The 25,502-nt window shown below is 33.0% G+C and overlaps 1 protein-coding gene across 1 annotated transcript in view; it reads right to left on the bottom strand.

Annotated features, from left to right (window-relative positions):
- Positions 1–9,372: 9,372 nt before the first annotated feature.
- The window catches only part of bcr (BCR activator of RhoGEF and GTPase), a 121,873-nt gene continuing 105,743 nt past the window's right edge, over positions 9,373–25,502 (bottom strand). The window contains exons 14-23 of the mRNA XM_056445831.1: positions 25,139–25,213; positions 24,914–25,011; positions 23,968–24,099; positions 16,989–17,048; positions 16,801–16,910; positions 14,839–14,978; positions 14,624–14,758; positions 14,429–14,534; positions 13,810–13,972; positions 9,373–11,792 (exon numbers count right to left, since the gene is read on the bottom strand). Of these exons, the coding sequence (XP_056301806.1) occupies positions 11,703–11,792; positions 13,810–13,972; positions 14,429–14,534; positions 14,624–14,758; positions 14,839–14,978; positions 16,801–16,910; positions 16,989–17,048; positions 23,968–24,099; positions 24,914–25,011; positions 25,139–25,213 (1,109 nt within the window). The 3' untranslated portion in view covers positions 9,373–11,702. The remainder of the gene's footprint in view (positions 11,793–13,809; positions 13,973–14,428; positions 14,535–14,623; positions 14,759–14,838; positions 14,979–16,800; positions 16,911–16,988; positions 17,049–23,967; positions 24,100–24,913; positions 25,012–25,138; positions 25,214–25,502) is intronic.

Here is a 25,502-nt window from a genome sequence, read left to right on the forward strand (position 1 = left end):
TCCTGGAGGGCCGGTGTCCTGCACAGTTTAGCTCCAACTCTAATCAAACACACCTGCTTATAGATTTCTAGTGATCTTGAAGACACTGATTAGCATGTTCAGGTGTGTTTAATTATTGTTGGAGCTAAACTATGCAGAACACCGGCCCTCCAGGACTGAGTTTGCCCCCACCCCTGTTCTATAGCATCGAAATACAGAGAGAAACTATATTTAAGAGTATTGACCTTTTCAGGGATTTTCAGTCTTTAAGATGCACCAGACACCCAAATATGCATGGACATCCCAGGAATCCAAATGCTTTTTGCCACAGACCTCCCAAGACTCCGTTGCAGTCCCCTAGGGGTCTCAGAACAGTTTGAATTACTCAAGTGTAGACGGTTTAGAAAAGATGGATAGTAGGAGGGTAAGATGGGTATAATACTATTAAATATAGCTAAATAGTTCATACATTCATTCATTTTCTTTTCGGCTTAGTCCCTTTATTAATCAGGGGTCGCCACAGTGGAATGAACCGCCAACTTATCCATGATATGTTTTACGCAGCGGATGCCCTTCCAGCCGCAACCCAACACTGGGAAACATCCATACACTCTCATGCACACTCATACACGGCCAATTTAGCTTATTCAATTCCCCTATAGTGCATGTCTTTGGACTGTGGGTGAAACTGGAGCACCCGGAGGAAACCCACGCCAACATGGGAAGAACATGCAAACTCCACACAGAAATGCCAACTCACCCAGCCAGGGCTCGAACCAGCGACCTTCTTGCAAGGAAGCGATCGTGCTACCCACTGTGCACCGCTAAATAGTATTTAGCAATATATATAAAAGTAAAAATGATATATTTTTCAATATATATTTTGTTTCTAACAGATCAGTTCTTTTAAAATAGCATTAATTTGCCATAGCAAATTTAATATGGATTATTTTAAGATGTTTGAGAACAGTTTTAAGGAGTTTCTACACTCAAAAAATGAATTTTGCTGCTTGTTCAAACTACTTATTTAAAATAAGTTAAATCAACACAATTCGTAAGTTTTTTTTAAGGACAACTTAATTGTTTAATGCTCAATCCACTTAAATTTGTAAAAACGATTAAGTTAACTTAATTGATTTGTGTTGACGACATATAGAAAATGTGTGGAACCCAGCAGTTTTTACAGTGTGTCTACAGTGGTCATGCGTTGGCTTCTTTTTCGGCAATATCTACAACAACTTATGCATATTTTTGTCATCTTTGAGAAGATATTTCTACTTGAGCTCAAATCATACGGCTACAAAACTGATTTCATGTATTTTTACAATTTGAAATGAAATGGCTTTCAAGATCATGCTAAACACATTCAGTTATGCATGTCTAATGTTTGATTTGAATCTATTCCAATGACTTTAACGCACCATATGTTAAATTCACTCTGCTTTTGCAGCTGTTTTGTTTTTGTTGATTCAGAATGAATTGTCAGGAACAACAAAGAGATGTGCTCTCAGATATTGTGGACAGGACAACACCATTTAAAAGAAAAACCTTCAATGGATCCATTGCCAAAAGCTGTTAAAGCCTGGAGGCAAAAAGAGAAATTTGACCTATAGTGTACATTTGTAAACTCTGACAAAACACATAAACACAGAGCCAAAGCATCATCAAAAACATTACAAATACAGAAATTCATCGTGAAAATGCACAGAAACATTCATTAGGGGTCAGAACACCTTACAAGTTTACAAAATGCAGCGGTAGAGCAAAAGGGAGAAAACAGGGAGGGATGAAGAAAAAAAGATAGAAGGAGAGAGATTTGCTTAACAAATGAGCAAATATGCAAAACGCTGTGACTGCACACTGGCCTGAGGCAAAGCAGAAGGTGACTGTGCGAGCGAAAGCAGAAGCCTTATCACAGAAAGACTATCAGAAATGAAAATGATCACATTAGAGACTAAAGACTTGAGCTTTCTATTAAACTGGCTGATTGTATGGCAGAGCATGAAGGAAACTAGTCAAAAATAAAATTTGGCAAAATAAATTTAAATCTGGCATTTAAAAAAGGTTTTAAAGACTATAAAAGCACAGCTGAACATTTAACAAGTAATGCATTCGGTTTATTCAGTAAAAATGTCAAATAAAACGTTTTAAAGTTTACATATTACAGTTGATTAATTCATAAATATATTCACAAATATTTTATTATTGTGTTTTTGCAAAACTAAATACATACAGCTTCATAAATAATACTTTTGGGGGAGTCACAGCACTTGTATTTCTTGCCTTGTCATAAAAAGATCAAAATACTATAATTACAATCCTAGATTAGTAATCGTTTAATAAATAGCTTTTATTTATTTATTAATATACAGACTTATTAATTCACTATATGAAGAGGATGATGCATCACTTCTTGCTTTGTTAGGGAAAAATCAAAATATGTTTATATTATAAATATTAATTTGCATAAATAAAATATTAGATAATTCATAAATCTAATTTTGGGGGAAAACATAAAACTTTCACAATTTTCTTGTATTATTTTCTAAAGCAATGCATCAGCAATTTAATATTCCCAAAATCGATATATTTTTAAAGACTGTAAAAGTACAACTGGACATTTAACAAGCAATGTATTCGGTTTAGTAACTAAAATTTTATAATAAATATAACTTTAATATAACTAAAAATGTTAAAAGTATACATATTACAGTTGATTAACTCAGAAATAAATACAGAAAGTATTTATTTATTGCATTTTGCAAATGTAAGAACATACAAATTCATAAGAATTACTTTTGGGGGAGTCACAGCACTTGACTTTTCTTGCCCTGACATACAAAACGTGAAAATACTATAATTAAAAACCTAGATTACTAGTTTAATAAACCACATTTATCTAATTATTCATTCATTATATGAAGGAGATGAATGCATCACTTGACATTACTTTCTATTTCATGAAAAAATCTGAATATATTTATATCATAAATATTCACTTAGACAATTAAAATATTAGACAATTAATAAATAAAATTTTGGCAGGAAAACATAAAACTTTCACACTTTTCTTTTGTTATATTCTGAAGAAATGCATCACCAATTTAATATTCCCAAAATCTCCTAAATAGTTTTATAGACTATAAAAGCACAACTGAACATTTACCAAGCAATGTATTTTGTTTAAGAACTAAAATTGTCAAATAAAACTTTTCAACATATACATATTACAGTTTATTAATTCATTAATAAATTCAGAAACAATTTGGTATAGTATTTTTGCAAAGATCAATACATAAAAATTATTAAATATTACTTTTGGGGGAGTCAAAGCACTTGAATTGTCATAAAAAACGTCAAATTACTATAATTAAAACTCTAGTTTAGTAATAGTTAAATTATTTATTAATATACAGACTTATTAATTGACTAAATGAAGGGGATGAATGCATCACTTGACATTTCTTTCTATTTTCATGAAAAAAAATCTGAATATATTTATATTTTTAATATTAATCTGGACAAATAAAATAGTAGATAATGAATAAATATATTTTTTTTGGGGGGGGATTCTCTTTTTAAAAGTTTTAATGTATAAATATTACAGTTGAATAATTCATAAATATATTCAAAAAGTATTTATTTATGTATTTCTGCAAAGATAAATACATAAAAATACATAAAATTACTTTTGGGGAGTCACAGCACTTGACTTTGGTGACTTGGACTTTAAAAGCCTTTAAAAATCGTCAAAATACCATGATTAAAAACCTTTAACAGTTAAATAAACACCATTCATTTATGTTTATACACACTTATTAATGACATTTCTCACTTTGTCGTGAAAAAATGTAAATATGTTTTATTTTTTATTGATTTGGACAAATAAAATATTAGTTAATTAATAAATGTCATTAATGTGAAAACTAAAGCTTTCACAATTTTCTTGTCTAATATTCTGAAGAAGTTTAACACTCCTAAAATTCCCTATAAATAGATTTAATGACTGCAAATGTACCAAACACAAATGCAAACGAATCATGTCGAAAAACATATTTACTTAAAAACATGTTCGGTTGCACCTTTCGACTTGCTACAGAAGCAAAAAAAAAAAAAAAACAATATTTATTTTAAAGTCTTCCTACAATATGGAAATCGTGCGAGAGTCTATTTACAAGTGATATTTTTGCTTGCATATGCGGTCATGCACACAGTCTTTAACATGTGCGTTTATTTCTTACGAGAGCTCAGTGAACATATTTAAAAGTGCTGCTGGCGTGTCTCAAACAAAGGGCCTGTCAGTGAGTTTTATGGCTTTGGAGATGAGGAGAAGATGCAGATAGACAGCTGAAACGTCACGCCAAGATGACACAGCAGAGCCCGAACCACACAGATTAGAGTGGCACACCAGATAAAGGCCAATCATTATTTAAATCCACTCAGAGGATTATTATGTACGTGTCTGTAGCTTTTAGTCTCTGCAGATATATGCTGGGAAGCAAATGAATGCTTGTGTTGCAGGAATGGAGGTAGTTCTTCCTTGTGCAATGCTGTTTCATCATTAAACAAACATGATTTTGAGGGGATAGTGACAGAAACAAATAAAAAAAAACATCTACTTTTTTATTTTAACTAACAATTTTGTTTCCAGCAGCTTTGCCATGGTGAAATAATTGTTGTATTCATTTTATGTTAATACCAGAGATGCCTAAAGTAGGGCCCATGGGTCAAAGTTGGCCCATTGTAACCTTTAATTTGGCCCACCATCCCATCTGAGAATGATGGAGAGGGTTGGGGAGAATGCCTTTAACAGAGATTGTCGTTTCTAATTTGACGTAGCATTTTTTTGTGTGCTTGTATTATTGCTGAGCTACAAAAAAAAAAAAAAACTGAAATTAAATGTTTCAATTAAATGTAAATGAATCAGATTTTTAAAAATGTAAATACTTTCACTCGACAAATAGAGGACTATGCAGGAGACATGGGCGAACAAAAAAACAGTGGTACTGTTCTGTTATAAATGAGATTTGATTTGATTTTACTGTAATAAATTCATTATTAAATGTAAAAAAATATATACTGTATTAGTTAATATAAAGCAATGTTTTCAAGTTATTTTTGGGCACCCCTGGATTATACGATTTTAAAAATTTTTAAATACTATTTGCAAAAAAGCTTTCTGTTTGTTTAATGAAAATGTCATGAAAAGTTGTATGAAAAAACATTTTCATACGCTCACATATTTATTTGAACAAATATAGAAATGTATTCATTTATAATTATTCTTTTTTATGGAAGAACCTGTCATGTCGTGTCATAAAAAGGTCAAAATATCTTGATAAAAATATCTTGATTTATTTATTTGTACAAAAGAAAAGATTTAATAATTGATTTACTGATTTTTTTAGAGTGGTGGGTTGAACCGATTTACATTTGTCTTCATAAAAATGATTATATATAAATATAAATAAATATAAAAATATATATTAATTTTAAATATTGTATTTCATGGCAGATTTTTGCTTTCCATAAAAAATATCTTACATTAATAGATGTGACTTAAAAGCCTTATTGTATTTATTTGGCCAAATAATTTCTAAATATTATTTGTGTGTGTGTGTGTGTGTAATACTATGTATTTTTAGTATAATGAATTAATTATAGCGCTGTCGCCTCACAGCAAGAAGGTCGCTGGTTTGAGCCCCGGCTGGGTCAGTTGGCATTTCTGTGTGGAGTTTGCATGTTCTCCCTATGTTTGCGTGGGTTTCCTCTGGGTGCTCCGGTTTCCCCCAAAGTCCAAAAGACATGTGGTATAGGTGAATTGAATAAGCTGAATTGGCCGTAGTGTATGAGTGGGTGTGAATGCAAGAGTGTATGGGTGTTTCCCAGTGCTGGAAGGGCATTCGCTCCATAAAACACATGCTGCATAAGTTGGTGGTTCGTTCCACTGTGGCAGCCCCTGATTAATAAAGGGACTAAGCCGAAAAGAAAATGAATGGTTGCACCAATAGCCTAGTGGTTAGTGTGTTGACATTTAGCACCCAAGTGCTTGCAGCGACCTGAGTTCGATTCCTGGCTTAAGGTCCTTTGCCAATCCTTCCCCTCTCTCTGCTCCCAATACTTTCCTGTCTGTTAATCTCCACTGTTCTGTCAACAAAGGTGAAAACCCCTAAAAAATTATTATAATGAATGTATTAATTATGTTTTCATTTAAAAACAGTGTATTCATACATTCATTTTCCTTAGTCACTTTATTCATCAGGGGTCACCACAGCGGAATGAACCGTCAACTTATCCAGCATATGTTTTACACAGCAGATGCCCTTCCAGATGCAACCCAGTACTAGGAAACATTCAAACACACTAATTCATACACCTCCACAACAGCCAATTTAGTTTATTCAGTTCACCTATAGCACATGTCTTTGGACTGTGGACTGTCCATCTGACCCAGCCGGGACAAGAACCAGTGACCTTATTGCTGTGAGGTGACAATGCCAACCACCAAGCCGCTGTGTCACCCTTATTTATTTATTTATTTATTTATTTATTTATTTATTTATTTATTTATTTATTTATTTGTTTGTTTGTTTGTTTGTTTGTTTGTTTATTTATGAAGTAATGAATGTACACATTTTAGAGTAGTGGCACCGTATTATATTTTGACAACCTGAACTGCCTTTGCCTGGTCAAACAAAGTCATATATCAATAAAATACAATTAAAAGATTATAATTAATAATATATAAGCGGGGCATTGCATTTTAAACATCACAACACCATAAATCACTACATTTGCACATTAGAATCTGTCTTCTTTTTTAAAACTGAGAGTTTACAACACACAGCTCAAAACAAATGTTGCCCTCATTAGATTATAAACAGTACACATCTGTCTCACATGCAGCGGCCACAGGAAACGTGTCAGGTCACATGCAGCAATGGCAAACCAGTGATACCAAATGACTGACAGATACCAGACATGAGACTTCCAAAACAAATTATATGACCAGCCAAGAGCAAAACTGCCTGAGACACAACAACAAACACCAACAAAGCTGCAACAGAACAAGAAAACATCAGAGGCCAGCGAGCGTAAAAAAAGGGAAGACATGGAAATGAAGCAGAACAAGAGTTGGTTAAATCTGAAGGGAACAGGCCTGTTGGAGCAGGCAGGGCCGTAATGGGAGCGGGACGGTCTTATCTGACCCCGTCCACACTGCAACGGTCACAGCTTTCATGGGCTTCTGAGGGCGGAGCGACAGCCGGAAGAGAAAGATAAAACTGTGGACATGAATAATCAGAGAGAAACAGATGATAGGAACGCTTTCTTCCATAACAGCTCTGTGACAGGACATCAGACTGTATATTAACTCAATCCATACTTCCTGCGCCTCAAAGCTCAGTCTCATAGTGTATGAACAGGAAACAGAGCTCCTTATCGGACAACTGGAGGACTGCACAAAAGCACTACTCAATATAATGCACCAAAAATAAATCTACTACGCAGCTGTCATAGGAAGCTGCCATCTTTCCTCATGTCACCCCGATGACTTATTGATTTTAAATAAGCAAATGAAAACATTGAGTTACAGAATTGGGACATTGGTTGCATGACTGGGGAACAGTTTAAATAAAACCTGAGCATTCGACAGTGATAGTTCCTTATTTGTTTTCCTGGATTTGCAGTGTTATTGGATACAGTTCACAACCTCAGAATGTTGTTTTTGAGTAGTCATGTGATCTCAGTGTTTTTTTTAGTATAATCTACAATGGACAGAGCCACTTTTCTACCTTGACCAAAAATTCTACCTTCTACCAACAATTGACCATGGTTTAATTATAGTAAACGTGAAGTTAAAAGTTTGTGTGCATTGATTAGCATACTATTTGCAATACCACAGTTTTATATAAATAGCATGGTCAATCTATGGCTAGTGTATTTGTGGTAATATGGCTTAATATCAATAACCATGTTTTTATTCACTTATTTGTAAAACCTGGTTCATTTTCCTGGCATGCAAGCTAAAGAACATAACACTATGACATTGTGGGTGAAGTCTCTGTGATAAGATGAGAAATGTGCAAAAGGGTTAAATAATAACGAGAAATGGGACATGGACATTAACTTAAATTTTTTAATATAGACCTACTGTATCTGGATAAATATTTAATAACAACCGTAGCATATAGGCCAATGTATTTAACGTAATAGGCTATGTAAGCATTTTCGCGCCACTTTTTTTTCACAGAAATCTCCAAACAATTTCCCCATCCTCCATGTTTGATAAACAGGATTTGTTACATAAATATTTTGTGTGTGTGTGTGTGTGTGTGCGTGTGTGTAAACTGTATGCAAAATGATTAGCCTGTACGCTAACAGTTAAATGAGTATTACCTCAAGATGACCTCTGCCTACCGTCAGAATGTTAAATCTCATAAAAGACTATTTCAGCGATAACCCTAACATTTTCAAGCAGTTTTTTTTTTTTTTTTTTTAGAAAAAAAAAAGCCTCATAAAGAAAAGTACGCTGTGCCAAACGCCCTGCACTTTAGCGTTTGTCACACACATTGCAATACTGTGCTGCCCTCACGTGGACATATATGTATATTTCTTTTGAGTAATACTGAACATAAATGAGCATCAAAAATTCATCTGGGTACAATATAATTTTAAATAAACAACAAAACTTTAGAAGAAACATACAAATGTCACTGTACAATTTGAGGAAACCAATTGCAACAAACCATTTAAGGCCAAAAACTAACGTAATGGGTACTGTGAACTAAATTCATTTTAGTACACGAAGCAATTTGTCCACAGTAAAACTCAATAAATGAAGCAAACTCAAACCAATTGAGTATTGAGTAAGTTAAGGCAACTCAAACCGTTTGAGCAAACCAATTGCTACAAACCATTTAAGTTCAAAAACTAATCTATATGAGTACTGTGAACTTACTCCATTTAAGTTGAAGTAATGAGAATGTGATTAAGTAAGTGTCGATTAAGTATTAATAATGAACACCTGCTGATAGGCCGAACCACAGAAGAGAAACACAAAACTACAGCTGATTCAGTCAAAGCCATAAAAGAAATAAAACATTCAATTTCTCAACATTTTAGCAGAGGATCATTAAACAACTCCACAAACAGTATCAACAGCTTCACCTTGACTTTTAACACTTTCAACTCTTTTTAACTTCAGCACTGAGTTCAAAACTCTTTTCAAATGAGTAGAATTAACTTCCAGTAAATTTTGAGTTAACCACACTCGTTTCATTTGATAAATTTGACTGTTGGGTTTTACAGTGCACCTTAAATCTAAAATATTACAATTACAAATGCATACGCTGCATGGAAACAACAACAAAACAAAAAACAAGAAGCATGAGGTATTCATATACAGGAGGTTTTATTCAACATTTTGTGTATAAACATAGGCCGCAAATGCCTTCCAAACGTTTCAGTCTGCAGAATTCATTATCTATTTGTACAGTCCTATAACCAGAACATTAAGATATTAGCAAGAATAAATAGTGACAAAAACCTTAAGAGGAAAAGGGGAGAGCATCCATAGCCTGTCCCAGTGGCCGTCCAGCATGTCTTTATGTGTTTAAAGGTAAGATCTCAACATAAATCATCATAACATTACAAATGGATGACACAGCAGTGCCAATCACTTCAAAACTGTTAATAAATCCCTCAAAGTTTTCAAAAAGTGTGATGAATCTGTTTGTAGACGTTGTCTCTCACATTGTGTGATACAATTGCATTACGTATCTAAGAAAAGTCATCACATTAGTCTTTAAACTATGTGCAGTGCAAAGAAATTGTTTCTCGGATATCATGAACCGGAGCATATATCCAATATTCCTAACCCAGCAACATTCAAAAATCTAAATAAGCACATTAAATATGTAATTAACACAACAGGAATGCTTTGAATCACCTAATGCCTTCTGACAGCAATAGATCACAGTTTATGTTAAGAGTTACATAAAAGAAAAGCAGGGACATCTCGAGAAGAAGAAGAAGAAGAAGAAGAAACCCACATGTGAGGCTGAATTCAGTTTGGACAGGTGCACAATACAGAAAATGTACATTGAATGTCAACAATCAGGACAGAAGAGATGAATAGTTTTCGATAATGGGAACGCACAATGTTAACAGATTGACAGAAATTCCTTTTCAGTCGCAGCACCCCCTTTTTTATATATATATATGACACAGTCTTCAAAAATCCTTCTACAGTAGCCACAATTAGTTTGAACGTAAAAACACACAAAAAACACTCATCAAACTTAAAAAAAACAAAACTTTTTCAAAAATAAAACATGCCTGCATGTTAAATTAAGGAACTAAAGCACCTTTAACTGAAATAATAAAATTAAGAGCATTCATTTTTACTGCTATAATTAACACTATAAAGACAGAATACCTGTACTTTTCCTGTACTGCATCATTCTGGGTGTTTGTTATTAAACGTTCCTTCATGAAACCATCTGACAGGACAGTTTGTGCTATATACAGCGTTGTTTTCTTACCTTGATGTCTTACGATGAGACGGAGAGGCACTGCTGTATGGTTGTGAGCCAGACATAAACCACAGTGTGCTGTGAACCTAGAGAGAGAGCGCTAATGTGATGGAAATGCTAAAAAAGCTCTCCGTTTGGTCATCTCTCAACACTAGATATACGGCAGGGAAAACGCTAACATTGTGTGCTATCCTCTGAACATCTTCAAACGCTGAACGGAGTCAAAAAGACTGGAAAAATAAGAGGATATGTAAGAAATCTACAGTACTTCATAACACGGATAAGTCAGACGTTCTTTGAAAAAAGACACTGATGTTGATATTCGTCCCCAAATAAATAATCATAATTATTCTGTGTGTGTTACTTAGAAAAAATCAGAATAACAAAAAATATATTGACCCTTTTGGTTTGGAACGTTTATCTCTCTCTTCAAATATGAGTGAAAAATATGATCTAAACTACGAAAGTATGATGAAACATGTTTTTGATGAATCCTATTGCTTGTTAGAGAGCCAAAAAAGAGTGAGATTTGTACTTGATTGTTTCTTGATGTTAGAATCACATCAACACGGACAATAACTGAACCGAACACCATCTTTTACACAGAAATCCTATTAAATCAAGTCTTTTAAGTGACTGACAAACACTAAAAGAAGCTACCCATTTGACTTTTACAGAGTCTGCTATAAGAACTATGTTGAACTGCAATGTAATTATCTATGGCATAACAGGATCCAAAACCTGAAGTATGATACTGAATTGTAGCAGCCCAGCAAGAGCGTCGTTACCTGTGGGCACTGACGAAAAGAGGACAAACATAAAAAAGCCAGAAAAGACAGAATTCACTGTCACCAGCAGATATGAATGACCGTTACATGCTCAAAAACGAAGAGCAAAGGTGCTGAACGGACTGTGATGTTCAGAGAAACATAGGCGGTTTATATGGAGGGTTCAGTAATATTCAAGATGTGCTCCCAGTAAGTAGAGTTCTTCAAGGATAAAAAGGACTGTAGTGCCCTCTAGTGGCGACAGCTAGAAAATGCGCGAAAAGGCGAAGCCCTCCTGCTTTTGCCCAGTAGGAGTCGCTCTTGTGCATTCCAGTGTCCCTTATGTCCAGTAGATGGACATGCCCGCCCGCTCGCTTTCTCTCCCACTGGTGTGAGACTTACATTGGAAATTAGCACTCCTTTAGACCTCTGTGGAAAACAGGATGCTCTGTCTCTTACTGTCTGGGGTCGGGATGGTCTCCAGCTGGAGGAAATACAGCAAAACTTGCACCTGCCCAATAGAAAAAATAGAATTATATATATATATGTGTGTGTGTGTGTGTGTGTGTGTGTGTGTCTGAAAACATGTATTTGTATGTGTTTTCTATTATTATAACTAACAACAGGGGTAGTTCATCCAAAAATTACAATTCTGTCATAATTTACACACCATTGTCTTGTTTTAACTTCTAAAACAGTTTGTTTTTTTTGTTCTGTTGAACACCAAAGAAGATATTCTAAAGAATGTTGGAAACCTGTAACGAGGGTGCAAATTATACACTGATGATCAGAGGGGTCAACTTTTTTGGTAATGTTAGTTTTTGTAAAACATCCTTCAGTGAATCAAATGCATGTATTTATTTAAATTACATTTGATTTATTAATATTTTTCAGTGTTTTGTGGGATATTTTGTGTATTCTGACCTACAGTATCCGATTAGCTACTTCTGAGGTTACTGTAAGTCAGACTATACATCTAGTTTGACTTTACTTTTAGGTTATATGTAGAAACAAACAAATATTTTTCTTGTGAACAGTTACTTTGTCTTGGTGCTCTAGATCTGCAGGTTTCAGACTGTTGAATGATTTTTTTCTCGCAGACTGATTGACACGACTATGCATTCACAGTGGTATGAACCATTATAGGGGTGGTCAAATATTATTAATTAGATTATATTATATAATATTAGGGGGATCAATCCCCCCAAACCCCCCTGTAATTCGCACCTTGCCTGTAACCATTGACTTTCATCGCATTTAGTTTTCCTGCTATGGATGTCAATAGTTACTGGTTTCCAACATTCTTCAAAATATTTGGAAAATACTGGTTTGGAACAAGTCAGGGGTGAGTAAACGATGATATTATTTTTGGGTGAACTATCCCTTTAAATTATTTTCTATCATCCACAGATTTTAAACTCTAAATAGTAGTTCTGGGTTTTGATTCAAATGTCCTGATTCAGTTCGATTTTTCATTTGATTCTAAATTTGATTCAGTGAACTTTCTAATACAAAAAGTTCGAAGATTTAATACAAATGCTACTGAAATTTCTACAAATGATGAGTGAACACAAGTGCTTTAATACAGTAAAACAGAACCAATCTCATGAAACAAGCAAGCTTTTTTCAGTCACAGACAGTAGCCCCCTGTCACGGACACATTATATAATCTGTGTTTATCTATAGCTGCATCCAAAATTGCATACTACTCATGTAGATACTACATTTGGATTTGAATTTACTGTATGAACATTCGAAAAGTACGTTCTATATACTATCAAGGGAATTTAGATGTACTACGTCCACCATTTTACCATTATCACATGGCCTATATTGCTTAATAAGCACTCATGAATTCTCTCCTGTTGCATCATGGGATAGTGTAAAAGTAAAAGTAGTTCTCCAGAAGCTTCTCATCTACTGTTTTTTCAAAAAATTACTATTTAGTAGGGAAGTACGCGATTTGGGATGCAGTGAAAATGTGTGTGTGTCGATATACAGTGTATAGTGCTGTTGTTGCTTTAAGACCTTATGCACAGGTAATGTCTCAGATTTGCTTTCACTTTAGACTTGACTGACTGTTTACATGAACACTCAGTAAAATGAGCATTTAGACAAGTAAGAGTGTATTTTGCCCATTCACATTCCAATAAGCCACAAGAGTGCTGTAAATTCAGCTTTTGCAGGATAAGGTATATCTTTCTGCATAGATGTTTGCTTGTGTGCAACAGAAAGGTATCTGTCAGTCTCTTTCATATCTTTTTTTATTACTCAAACATGCCACAGTATTTTTGCTACTCTAACATGTATAAACAGTACTGAGCTGTACGTGTATGTTTACAGATAAAATATATAGAATCATTTCTGTCAACTGACGTTCACCTAGCCCTACTATGCTTCATAGAAACATTTAGAAAACCCCTGGAATTGATCAGTTTAAAATCTTTTTTTTCCCCCAACCTACTAAAAATAGCCAATTAATGAAGTTTTTCTTTATTGTTTGATTGTGTAACTGGATTAGAGCATACCTGTGACATGACTTCCAGAGACCAGCTGTCCCCCATCGTGATAGGCTGTGTGGGGTTAGTGGGGATCTTGCTGTCCTTCTCAGCAGGTCGTAACAGGGTCGGCCCAAACACCGTGGCCAGATTGTGAAGAGACATCTTGTTCACACACTCCTTTTCTGCAATCCTAAATACAGAAATAGAAAGAGGATAAAGTATAAAGAAAAAAATATCAATAGAAATGAAACTATACATAATTATATAAGGAAAACTTGTTCTGTGATTTAAAACTTTTTCCTTAAAACAAGCTAAATTATCTGCCAGTGGGGGAAGTAAATTAAACTTACTTCGAACTAAAAAGAAGATTATTTGACCATTGGCACATTATTTAGCTTGTTTTTAGGAAAAACCCACTTCATTTTGACTTATAACATCTAAAAACAAAACTTTTATTTTTTTACTTGTCTAGAAAAGGCTTCTTGATTTAGGAATTTTTAAATATTTGGACTGGAAACAAAACAAAGACAAAGATTTTTTTGCAGTGCTTAAAAAGTTTGACCTAGATGTGTTCATAGTGATATTTACACAACTTTAAAAACCTGCTGAACTAGTAAAAAAACAAAGTCATCAGTATTTTGTCTACCTCTTGAGATGATCCAGCAGGAAGAGGAAGGTGACCAGGTTGGGCTCTGGTAGAGACAGCAGCAGATTGAGCATGCAGCTTTCTTTAGCTACACTGTCTGAAAGAGCTGCAGAAAAACAAGAGCATGATCAATATAATCTACCCTCCAGAAGGCAAAAAAATGTGTTTTCTACATAATAAAAAAGATTGACGAACCAATGCCCCCTGCAAAGTTAGGGTAGAGCTCATCAGTGAACAGGGGCTCAGGAAGCTCTCTGAAGTACAGCTTCAGCGTCCCGGCGATGGCGTTCACATCCATCTCACTCATCATTACCGACACATCTTTATTATCTGTTACAGAGAGAGATCAGCTGTTAAACTGGCTCAACGGACGTGTCTGTCATCGCTCTGGGAGTCTGACGGCCACTCACTGGTGTCAAAGGCAGTCTTGAGTGCCTGGATGTCTGTGGCCACTCCTGAGACACGGTAGATACCCACTTCCTCCATTCCTCTTCTCTCGATCTCCTCTAGACACTGTCTGACGATGTAGGGCACTTTAGAGCGCTCGCGTCTGAGGCAAGAATAAAACCAGCATTATTTTTTACAAATTAAAATAATTGCTTTCTGTTTCTATGTTGCTTTTTCATAGAAAAATCTAATATGCTGATTAGCCTGATAAGTGCTCAATTTTAATCAGGGTATCTGCAGGCTTCTAAGAATTATATATAAGATCTTTATAATACCACACAGATGAAATCTATGACATATTTTTAAGTACAGAATTTGCAAAAAAGCACGCAACACACCCAGTTAACACTCTTTATCATAAATAGAAAGAGTGAAAAACCTCAAAACAGTATTTGAACTGACTAATAATAACTAATAATAATAATAATAATAATAATAATAATAATAATAATAATAATAATACTTTGGATGCAGCAGCACTCTGTGGTAAGCCTAATGTTACTGTTGTAGGTGAGAAGGAGCAGATCTGAGAAATGTCGATTGTTTTCTGACAGGTTTCCTCATTCGCTTTGTGTTTTTCATACTGCATGTGGATCTCCAAAGCTTTAACCATTCTTTAGAGTTGTAAAACAATTTTGCACAAAATACACCAAACCTTCAACACATTGCCACTAACAGGTCTTAACTACAGTGCAAAATTAGTTACTATAACCGGTTTTCGTAAAATTTGCTCTTCTTTACTGGATCGATAGCATTTTTAAGATTCTTGAAACAGTTTTATTACATTTTAGGACTAATCAAGGCCTAATTAATATACAGTGCTGAAATTATATGCGTACACCCCTCACAAATCTCTCATTTAAAGTAATATTTTCTTTGGGAAACTGTACAATGTTATCTTTGTGCATATACATTAGAATAATCAGTACCAAAACCAAATCAGGAGCTAATTTAACAAAATAACTTATGATAACACTCAAAAAAAAATCAAGAGAAACAAAAAAAATTGTAAAATGTTGTTAAATTTTTTAGATTTTAATTCATTTTCTCCTAATATTTCGGCATGAATTTAAATGTTTTATTTTCTATTTGTGAAGATGTTCGGTGACAAAAATATTATTTTAATAAATATTTCTGTTTACTAAATCTGTTTTGTTCAAATGCACCAAAATATATTAATATATTCACTAAGATATGGGTAAAAAACATTACTTTTCAAAATGAACTCATGTTAGGCATTGCACTATTGAATTTAAGAATTGTTAAGACTTATTAAACACCCTGTTAAAGGGAAATTTATTTGAGATTTTGGAATATAAAAAAAGATCGAATCAGAATAAAAATATACATGTCTTACAGAAAAACCTACTTTCCCCAAACTTTGAACAATATGGTATAAGCCTTTTCTGGCATACAGCTTCAGAAAAGTTGGTTCTATATATTATTATGGAGTTTTTTTTATGGAGAGTGTATCTTTTCATTTTATGTAAAAAAAAGTGTGTTAATTACCAGAATAATTTCTTTCCTTTTCAGCTGTACCAGTATGCAGCTTTGTACTGGCTAAATGTCAACACTTTCATATGTTTTACTTCAAGAGACATGTTATAGATGTGTTAGGGTCTGGGTATCTGCACTGGTGTTGTCATGTGTTGTCTTTAAAGCATTAATTGGTTCTGCCCTTAAACGCATTACAAAGCTCATTAAAAGCAATCCTCATTACTGTCAATCAAATCCGTCCACAAACAATGCACAAAAAGGGCAAAGTTCAATGAGGCATATAATATTTAACATATTCAAATATTCAAAAAGTGCCTATAAACAAACAAATGACAACATCAAAATGTTTGTGCTTTAAGCTTATGTTTGTGAGAAGCACCTAATAATTAGCAAGTGTAAATCTTTATGTCAAATGTGTGTTTACTCACTTTGTTACAGTGGAGATATTTACTCCAAACACACCCATGGGTTTCCGAGAGGGCATTCTCTTCAAGCTGAACTCCCGACTAGTGAACTTCATAGATATCTTCACCTCAATCTTTCAAAAAAGATGTATATTCAGTAAATACAGTGCTGGACAGGATATTAGCAGAGCAATAGATGTAAATACACTCACCCCGTTCATAGGGATAACTGTTCTCTGCCAGTCCTTACCCTGGAGCATCTGAGGATCCAGCTGAAACCATCAAATACAGTTCAATAAATGCAATGGCATTTCAATCACAGACATTAGTTTTGCTGAAATCCTGATTGGCTTCATCCATGTATTACCGCTGATGTTACTCATATGTTATTCAAAATGTAAGTTCTCCTTATACAGCAGTTTTGCACTTCACAGGCCACTTTCTATGACCCATCTAAGCAAACGTGAGACCATCTGGAGTGGGCCAAGTTCAGCGTGTTCCTTTCCCTTATCCTGGCCTAATCTCCATATGGTCTCGTGTAAGGCCTGATCCTGCTCTGCTATCTAATCTCATCATCTCAGTCATTACAACCTGTCTGTCAACGGGGCAGAGAGAGAGAAAGAGTGAGAACTGGGGCTTTGCCCGGCCACACACCAGTGCCAACTAAGACTCTCAGAGCTTTACTGCCGTACAAAGATAAATCCACACACACACAACAGAAAAAACAATGATTTATTACTATTATTATACAATTTGTATCTGAAGTAAAATGAAGTAGATGTGCTTATAATTAAAAGCTGTAGTGTAACCTCAAACAAAGTCAAATATAAATACAGTGACATATACACATATACCTTAATAAATGAAAAAATATATTATAATATATTGTATTTTAATTATATATATATATATATATATATATATATATATATATATATATATATATATATATATATATATATATATATATATATATATATATATTATTATTATTATTATTACTATAAATGCTTAAATTAAATTATTTGTGCATGTTATGGCTTAAAAATAATTGTTTTTGAATTGTTATCACAATTATTTAGGAAATAGTTTCAGACAGTAGTAAAATATCCAGTGACTGATATCCTCACTTCCAAGATAACCTCATTTTATTAAATTTAAATTAATAAAATTACATTTTATTTTAAATAAATGAATAGATCAATTAATTAATTCATTCATTACCAATAAATACATTTAAAATATCAATAAATCAACCAATCAATCAATTAATAAATAAATAACTGTTCAGATAGATATAAGATAGACATAAAAAGTTTGATAAAGTACAACATGCCAACCTGCTGGTCATTTCCAAGATAACCAAAATAAACTATATTTATCATAAATAAAAATAAATAAATAAATGAATAAATAAATAATGTTTTATAAAGATCTAAGATATATACAATATTCTTTGGAAATGTTAAAATATTTTTGATAAAGTACAACATGGCAACCTGCTGGTCATTTCCAGGATAAGCAAAAATAAAATTTATGTTAAATAAGTTACCAAACAAATTAACATATAAATAAATAAATAAATAAATAAATAAATAAATAAATAAATAAATAAATAAATAAATAACAACATTGGTTAGTCGTATAGTATTTACATGTAAATTAGATAAAGTATAGTTTGGCACCTTGCTGTCAATGGTTAAATAATTACTTATACAACATACATTGAATATTGTTCCCTTTCAACATAAATAGCAATCTCATGTCATTTTTTCCATAACTTTACCTTTCGTCTGTTCAAGACATTTTGCACACGGCCCCATAATCTTGTCCCTTTGCCTGCCGGTGTATTTAGCAAGGAATTGTGAATCTCCACATCCTCCACCAGTCCCACATCACAGTGCACATTAGGTGGAGAACAGCTCTTGCACACCACACCCAGTCCTACCACCTCATCTTCACTCATCTTCTTCCTATCTACAACTTTGCAAAAACTGACCACGGATCTTCAGCTGAAACAAAAAATTCCTTGAGATGCGGTGTGATATGGATCTTATACATCCTTGAGTTAACGTCCTGTCCCGGATATCCTCAAAAAAATCCAAAAATCAGATGTTGTACTATAATTAATCAGAAAATCTTCAACATCAAGTCTTCTTCAAGCATCAAGCTGCTCTTTTAACAATAATAAATCCAAAGTCTGTTGCATGTGTTGATTTAAAGAGATCCAATTATGCAGTGTAATGCAAATGCTGTCATTAATGATCCACCCAGAGCATCAAAACAACTTTTATAGGGAAAGATTTTCCCTATAAAAGTTTTCCCTCCTATTTCACTCTTTGCAGTCTGTACACTGTTTCTCTGTGTAAATCTACAGAACTTTCGCTCTCTGCACCTCTGAGTTGTAATAGATGATCCCTTGACTTACCTTAGTCTCAGTAAGCTGCTCTGCCCCAACCCATAAACTCCATCCAGAGCCACTAACATCCACTGCACCAATCAGAGCATGTCTTAAAGCTTTTTATTTTGAGTAAAGATAACTAAGTAAAAACAAATAAATAAACTAATAAAATATATGTATAAAAGAAAGAAAGAAGCATGCCTTAAAAATTTATTCTGAGTAACTAAATAAATAAATAAAATAAATAAATTCTATGTAAAAGTAAAATAGGGCGACGCGGTGGCGCAGTAGGTAGTGCTGTCGCCTCACAGCAAGAAGGTCGCTGGTTCAAGCCTCGGTTGGGTCAGTTGCCATTTTTGTGTGGAGTTTGCATGTTCTCCTCGCATTCACGGGGGTTTCCTCCAGGTGCTCCAGTTTCCCCCACAAGTCCAAAGACATGTGGTACAGGTGAATTGGGTAAGCTAAATTGTCCATAGTGTGTATGTGTGTGAATGAGAGTGTATGGGTGTTCCCCAGTGATGGGTTGCAGCTGGAAGAGCATCCGCTACGTAAAACATATGCTGGATAAGTTAGCGGTTTATTCGGGTTGGCGACCCCAGATTAATAAAGGGACTAAGCCGAAAAGAAAATGAATGAAGGAATAAGTAAATTGTGCCTTAAAGCTTTACTCTGAGTAAAAACAATTTACTAAGTAAAAATAATAAATAAATAAATATATAAATAAATAAAATAGAAAGAAAGAAAGAAAGAAAGAAAGAAAGAAAGAAAGAAAGAAAGAAAGAAAGAAAGAAAGTGCCTTAAAGCTTTATTCTGAGTAACTAAGTAAAAATAAATAAATATATAAATAAAATATAGGTAAAACAGAAAGAAACAAAGAAAGAAAGAAAGAAAGAAAGAAAGAAAGAAAGAAAGAAAGAAAGAAAGAAAGAAAGAAAGAAAGAAGGAATGTGCCTTAAAGCTTTATTCTGAGTAACTAAGTAAAAATAAATAAATATATAAATAAAATATAGGTAAAACAGAAAGAAAGAAAGAAAGAAAGAAAGAAAGAAAGAAGGAATGTGCCTTAAAGCTTTATTCTGAGTAACTAAGTAAAAATAAATAAATATATAAATAAAATATAGGTAAAACAGAAAGAAACAAAGAAAGAAAGAAAGAAAGAAAGAAAGAAAGAAAGAAAGAAAGAAGGAAAGAAAGAAAGAAAGAAAGAAAGAAAGAAAGAAAGAAAGAAAGAAAGAAAGAAAGAAAGAAAGAAAGAAAGAAAGAAAGAAAGAAAGAAAGAAAGAAAGAAAGAAGGAATGTGCCTTAAAGCTTTATTCTGAGTAACTAAGTAAAAATAAATAAATATATAAATAAAATATAGGTAAAACAGAAAGAAAGAAAGAAAGAAAGAAAGAAAGAAAGAAAGAAAGAAGGAATGTGCCTTAAAGCTTTATTCTGAGTAACTAAGTAAAAATAAATAAATATATAAATAAAATATAGGTAAAACAGAAAGAAAGAAAGAAAGAAAGAAAGAAAGAAGGAATGTGCCTTAAAGCTTTATTCTGAGTAACTAAGTAAAAATAAATAAATATATAAATAAAATATAGGTAAAACAGAAAGAAAGAAAGAAAGAAAGAAAGAAAGAAAGAAAGAAGGAATGTGCCTTAAAGCTTTATTCTGAGTAACTAAGTAAAAATAAATAAATATATAAATAAAATATAGGTAAAACAGAAAGAAAGAAAGAAAGAAAGAAAGAAAGAAAGAAAGAAAGAAAGAAAGAAAGAAAGAAAGAAAGAAAGAAAGAAAGAAAGAAAGAAAGAAAGAAAGAAAGAAAGAAAGAAAGAAAGAAGCATGCCTTAAACTTTATTCTGAGTAACTAAGTAAAAATAAATAAATTAAATAAATAAATAAATTGTCTCTGAGCATAATAGGAAGAAAGAAAGCATGCCTTAAAGCTTTATTCTGAGTAACTAAATAAAAATAAATAAATAAATAAAATATAAGTAAAATAACAAAGAAAGAAAAAAGAAGGAAAGAAGCATGACTTTTATGTAACTTTGTAAACATAAATAAATAAATAAAATATATGAAGAAAGAAAGAAAGAAAGAAAGAAAGAAAGAAAGAAAGAAAGAAAGAAAGAAAGAAAGAAAGAAGGAAGGCCAATATTGTTGCTGAAATACAGTATAAGTAAAAATATTCATGGGTGTTTATTAAGATTATAAAAACATTGATCTGAATCTGAACAGATCAAAACACGCTTTGCGGTATTCTGTATTATATAAATTATAAAATATTAAACACGAAAAATGTAGTAGCAGTCAACTAACACTGAAAATAGAACTGAAATAAAACATTTATTGAAAGTAAATTTGTTTGGTAAAATATTTGTTTGACAATCTAAGTATTGTTATTTTGCCCTTGTTCAGTGTAAATCATGCTGTGCGTGTGTCTTGTCTGTGTCTGTGAGAGCTGTCAGAGCAGAGCTTATTAATATTCATGACCAACCCAAATATGGTCAATATCAACCTTCTGATTCTACAGGTATTTTATGGAGTAATAAATGAGCATATAAAACAGTTTCTGCTGATTATTTTATCTTGCCTGAACCACATATACCTACTACACTATGTAGATATTAGAGAACAATTTAACTTATTAAACCAATGCAGTATATGACACCTTTAAAAATATAAAACTAACAACCGTTTAAAATGTCTAGAAGTCTATCTTTTGCATTTCATATTGCACTAGAGCACGACAGCTTTCAGTTTGTGGACAATTATTCTTGACAGATCACTACAAAATGCACTTTATAGGAATAAAAAACCCCAAAAAGCAAAGCGATAAACAATCATTAAGAAAAAAGTCATGCAATTTTAAAAAGACCACAACAAAAGAAAGATGACTGAAACAAAAACACATTTTACCTATTTCTTTTACAATTAAAGACCAGGAAAATGTTTGACAAGTTCTACGAACGAGTCTAAGAACTACAGAGAGATCACAACAAGTCCCCTAATCTCTCCACCTTCCCCCATGATACACCAGCTCGCACTTTCAACCAACTGCATCCAAACCTTGACTTTACAAGGAATCATTTGTAAAGCTGGAGAATGTTGCTCTCTTTGTTTGACCTCCACATGCCTCTCCGGGGACAGGACTGATAGGTCAGCTGATCTGACGGTGTTTTGAATGTGACATTTTTAGACAGGACACATGAATTATGGATGATTTGATGCCTTAAAAGCCAGGGCAGGGTGAATAACACCCTACCTATTAAAAAGCAGATTAAATGTCTGGAGTATAAAGGCCAGTTCCCATCTGGGACGGTGTGTCTCGTAAGAGCAGATATACCTTTGACCGGACACACACTGAGAGTCCAGATGGTTCATGAACAGTTCATGTGAGGGCCAAGCAAATCTATTCCCACACCTTATAAATACCTTTTAAATGGCGTAGAAATGTGACAAACTAAACAGGTTGATTACAAATTAAATAAATAATAAATCAATGATTAAAAAAAATTCAATTCAATTAAATTCAATTCACCTTTATTTGTATAGCGCTTTTACAATGTAGATTGTGTCAAAGCAGCTTCACATAAAAGGTCATAGTAAATTGGAACAGTGTAGTTCAGTTTTTAGTGTTTTAGTTCAGTTCAGTTTAGCTCAGTTCAGTGTGGTTTAAAAATCACTACTGAGAGTCCAAACACTGAAGAGCAAATCCAACGATGCGCAGCTCTACAGATCCAGAACCATGCAAGCCAGTGGCGAAAAAAAAACATACTAGAGAAGGTTGACCACAGTAATAGAATAGTGGTGCTGACAGATGACTAGTCCTTTACTATCCTAACTCAATTCCACCCACCAGTGTCACAAGTGTATATATATATTTATAAATGTATACATTTTTTGATTAAGTTTTTTTTTAATTTTCTATTTTGAATAGAAATATATACTAATATGAATAGAAAAAAATAAATTAAAAAATCAATTTTTTAAAATAAATTAAAAGGAAACCACTTGATAATGCTTCTGTTGATTAACTGGATTTATTAAATATAGGGTTTTTATATATTCTATAAAGGTCTGATGAAATTTCAAAGAAATAGTTATTTTACATTATTATTACCTAATAATTGGCATAAACGCATCTGAAAAAAATGAAAAGATTATTTAAATCACTATGCTTTTATTTTAATTTTGGAAGAAATGTCATAAATAGTTCAAAGATTAAAACAAAAATATTTTTTATTCAAAGACATAAATCTAAATTGTAGATCGTGAGAAACTCTGTTAAATGCAAGCTGAAATAATATAAACATAAATATTCAGTAAAAATATCATTAAAAATGAGTATTACTAAAACTAGTAAAACTAAAACTGAAATAAAAACATAAAAATGACAGAAGCACATAAAATGAACTAATTAAACAAGAATTGCCATTTAAAAAAAATAAACAATTTCTTTTAACAAATTCATTCATTCATTTTCCTTCATCTTAGTCCCTTAATTCATCAGGGGTCACCACGGCAGAATGAACCACCAACTTATGCATATGTTTTACACAGTGGATGTCCATCCAGCTGCACCCCAGTACTGGGAAACATCCATACCCTCATTCACACGAAACCCACGCCAACACGGGGAGAACATCAAACTCCACTTCAGAAATGCCAACTGACCCAGCTGGGACTCAAACCAGGGACCTTCTTGCTGTGAGGCGACAGTGCTAACCACTGAGCCACCGTGTTGCCCTCTTTTAACAAATAACACTGGGAAAATATTTTAAAATATTAAACAATCATACCGGCATTTGTCCTTTGCCCATAATTCTGTCCGTGCTTTCTCCGTCCTCCTTATTCACCTTGGCTTTGTTGTAACTTTTCTCGTAACAAAGTAGACGTAATGTTTGAGAGCCTTCCAACTCAATCTCAAACTCCTGAGGCAGAAATAATACTGTTTTTACATATAAACAAACACATACATAACCACAATGACAACATTTTGAGGGGAAATAATTTACATGTATATTTTCCCCCAATTTTAGATAGAAGATATTTTTCAACATAAGAGTTTTAATAGCTAATAATAACAGATTTTTTTTCTTATCTATGCCATGATGACAGCACAAAATATTTGACTAGATATTTTTCAAGATACTAGTATTCAGCTTAAAGTGACATTTAAAGGTTCAACTAGATTAATTAGGCAAGTTATGGTAATTAGGCAAGTCATTATATAATGATGGTTTGTTCTGTAGACAATCAAAACAAATACTGCTTAAGTGGGCTAATAACATTGACCTTAATTAATACCATAAGATGGTTTTAATAAAATAAAATACTGCTTTTATTCTAGCCAAAATAAAAAAAAATACTTTCTCTAGAAGTAAAAATATTATCAGACATACTGTAAAAAATTCCTTGCTCTGCTAAACATCATTTGGGAAATATTTAAAAAAGAAAAAGAAAATCACAGGAGGGCTAATAATTCTGACTTCAACTATATATTCACTGATCACCAGATTTAACACCTATATGGCTCATTATTCTTGCTTTCATTTTCTCCTCTTTACTCTGGGTGATGGTAATTGCTCTTAATTAAAATAATAGCATTTGTCCAGAAGGCCTTCATATTCCACATGGCCTCACTTATGCTGTTCTTAATTAAGAATTAATGCCCCGTGAGCATTTCGGTAGACTGGTCTTTTTGTATGAGTGGTGTATAAACACGCACGGACACATGGGATTTACCTCATTCCACTTGGGTTCTGTGGTGTATCTGTACACTCTTGTTTTGGCTTTATTAACAAAGATGCCGAAAGAGTCCACCTCTAATGTGCAATACAGATCTGAAGAAAAGGAGATGTAGATGCAGACTGTTAAGATGTAGATGCTGAATAATGTGGTGTTAGAAAAGGCTAAGCAAATTTATACAAGAGAATTGATTAGCAAAGAGACTGAAGGAAAGACACTTACTTAAGCTCTGTTTAAGTCCAGAGGCAGAATGGACAATTACATTCAGGAATCCATACAGTCCAGTAGATTCATCCTCTGAAAGTGTAGAAATAATGAAGACTTTGCAAAACATCTTTAGAATTTTTAATACATGAAGCAAAATTAAAAGTATGTGAAATACATACACACTAGGTTCAAAAAATCTTTTATTGATAAGGTTTGATAACATTTCTTCCATATTTGTTTTTTATTTCATTCAATCATTTATTGATGTATTTTTTCATTCATTGATTTATTTATTTATGTATTTATTCATTTATGCATTTATTTAGGTATTTATTCATCCATGTATTCATGTATTCATTCATTCATTCATCTATTTATT

The sequence above is a fragment of the Danio aesculapii genome, chromosome 21 (genome assembly GCF_903798145.1).
Source record: "Danio aesculapii chromosome 21, fDanAes4.1, whole genome shotgun sequence".
Taxonomy (NCBI): Eukaryota; Metazoa; Chordata; class Actinopteri; order Cypriniformes; family Danionidae; genus Danio; species Danio aesculapii.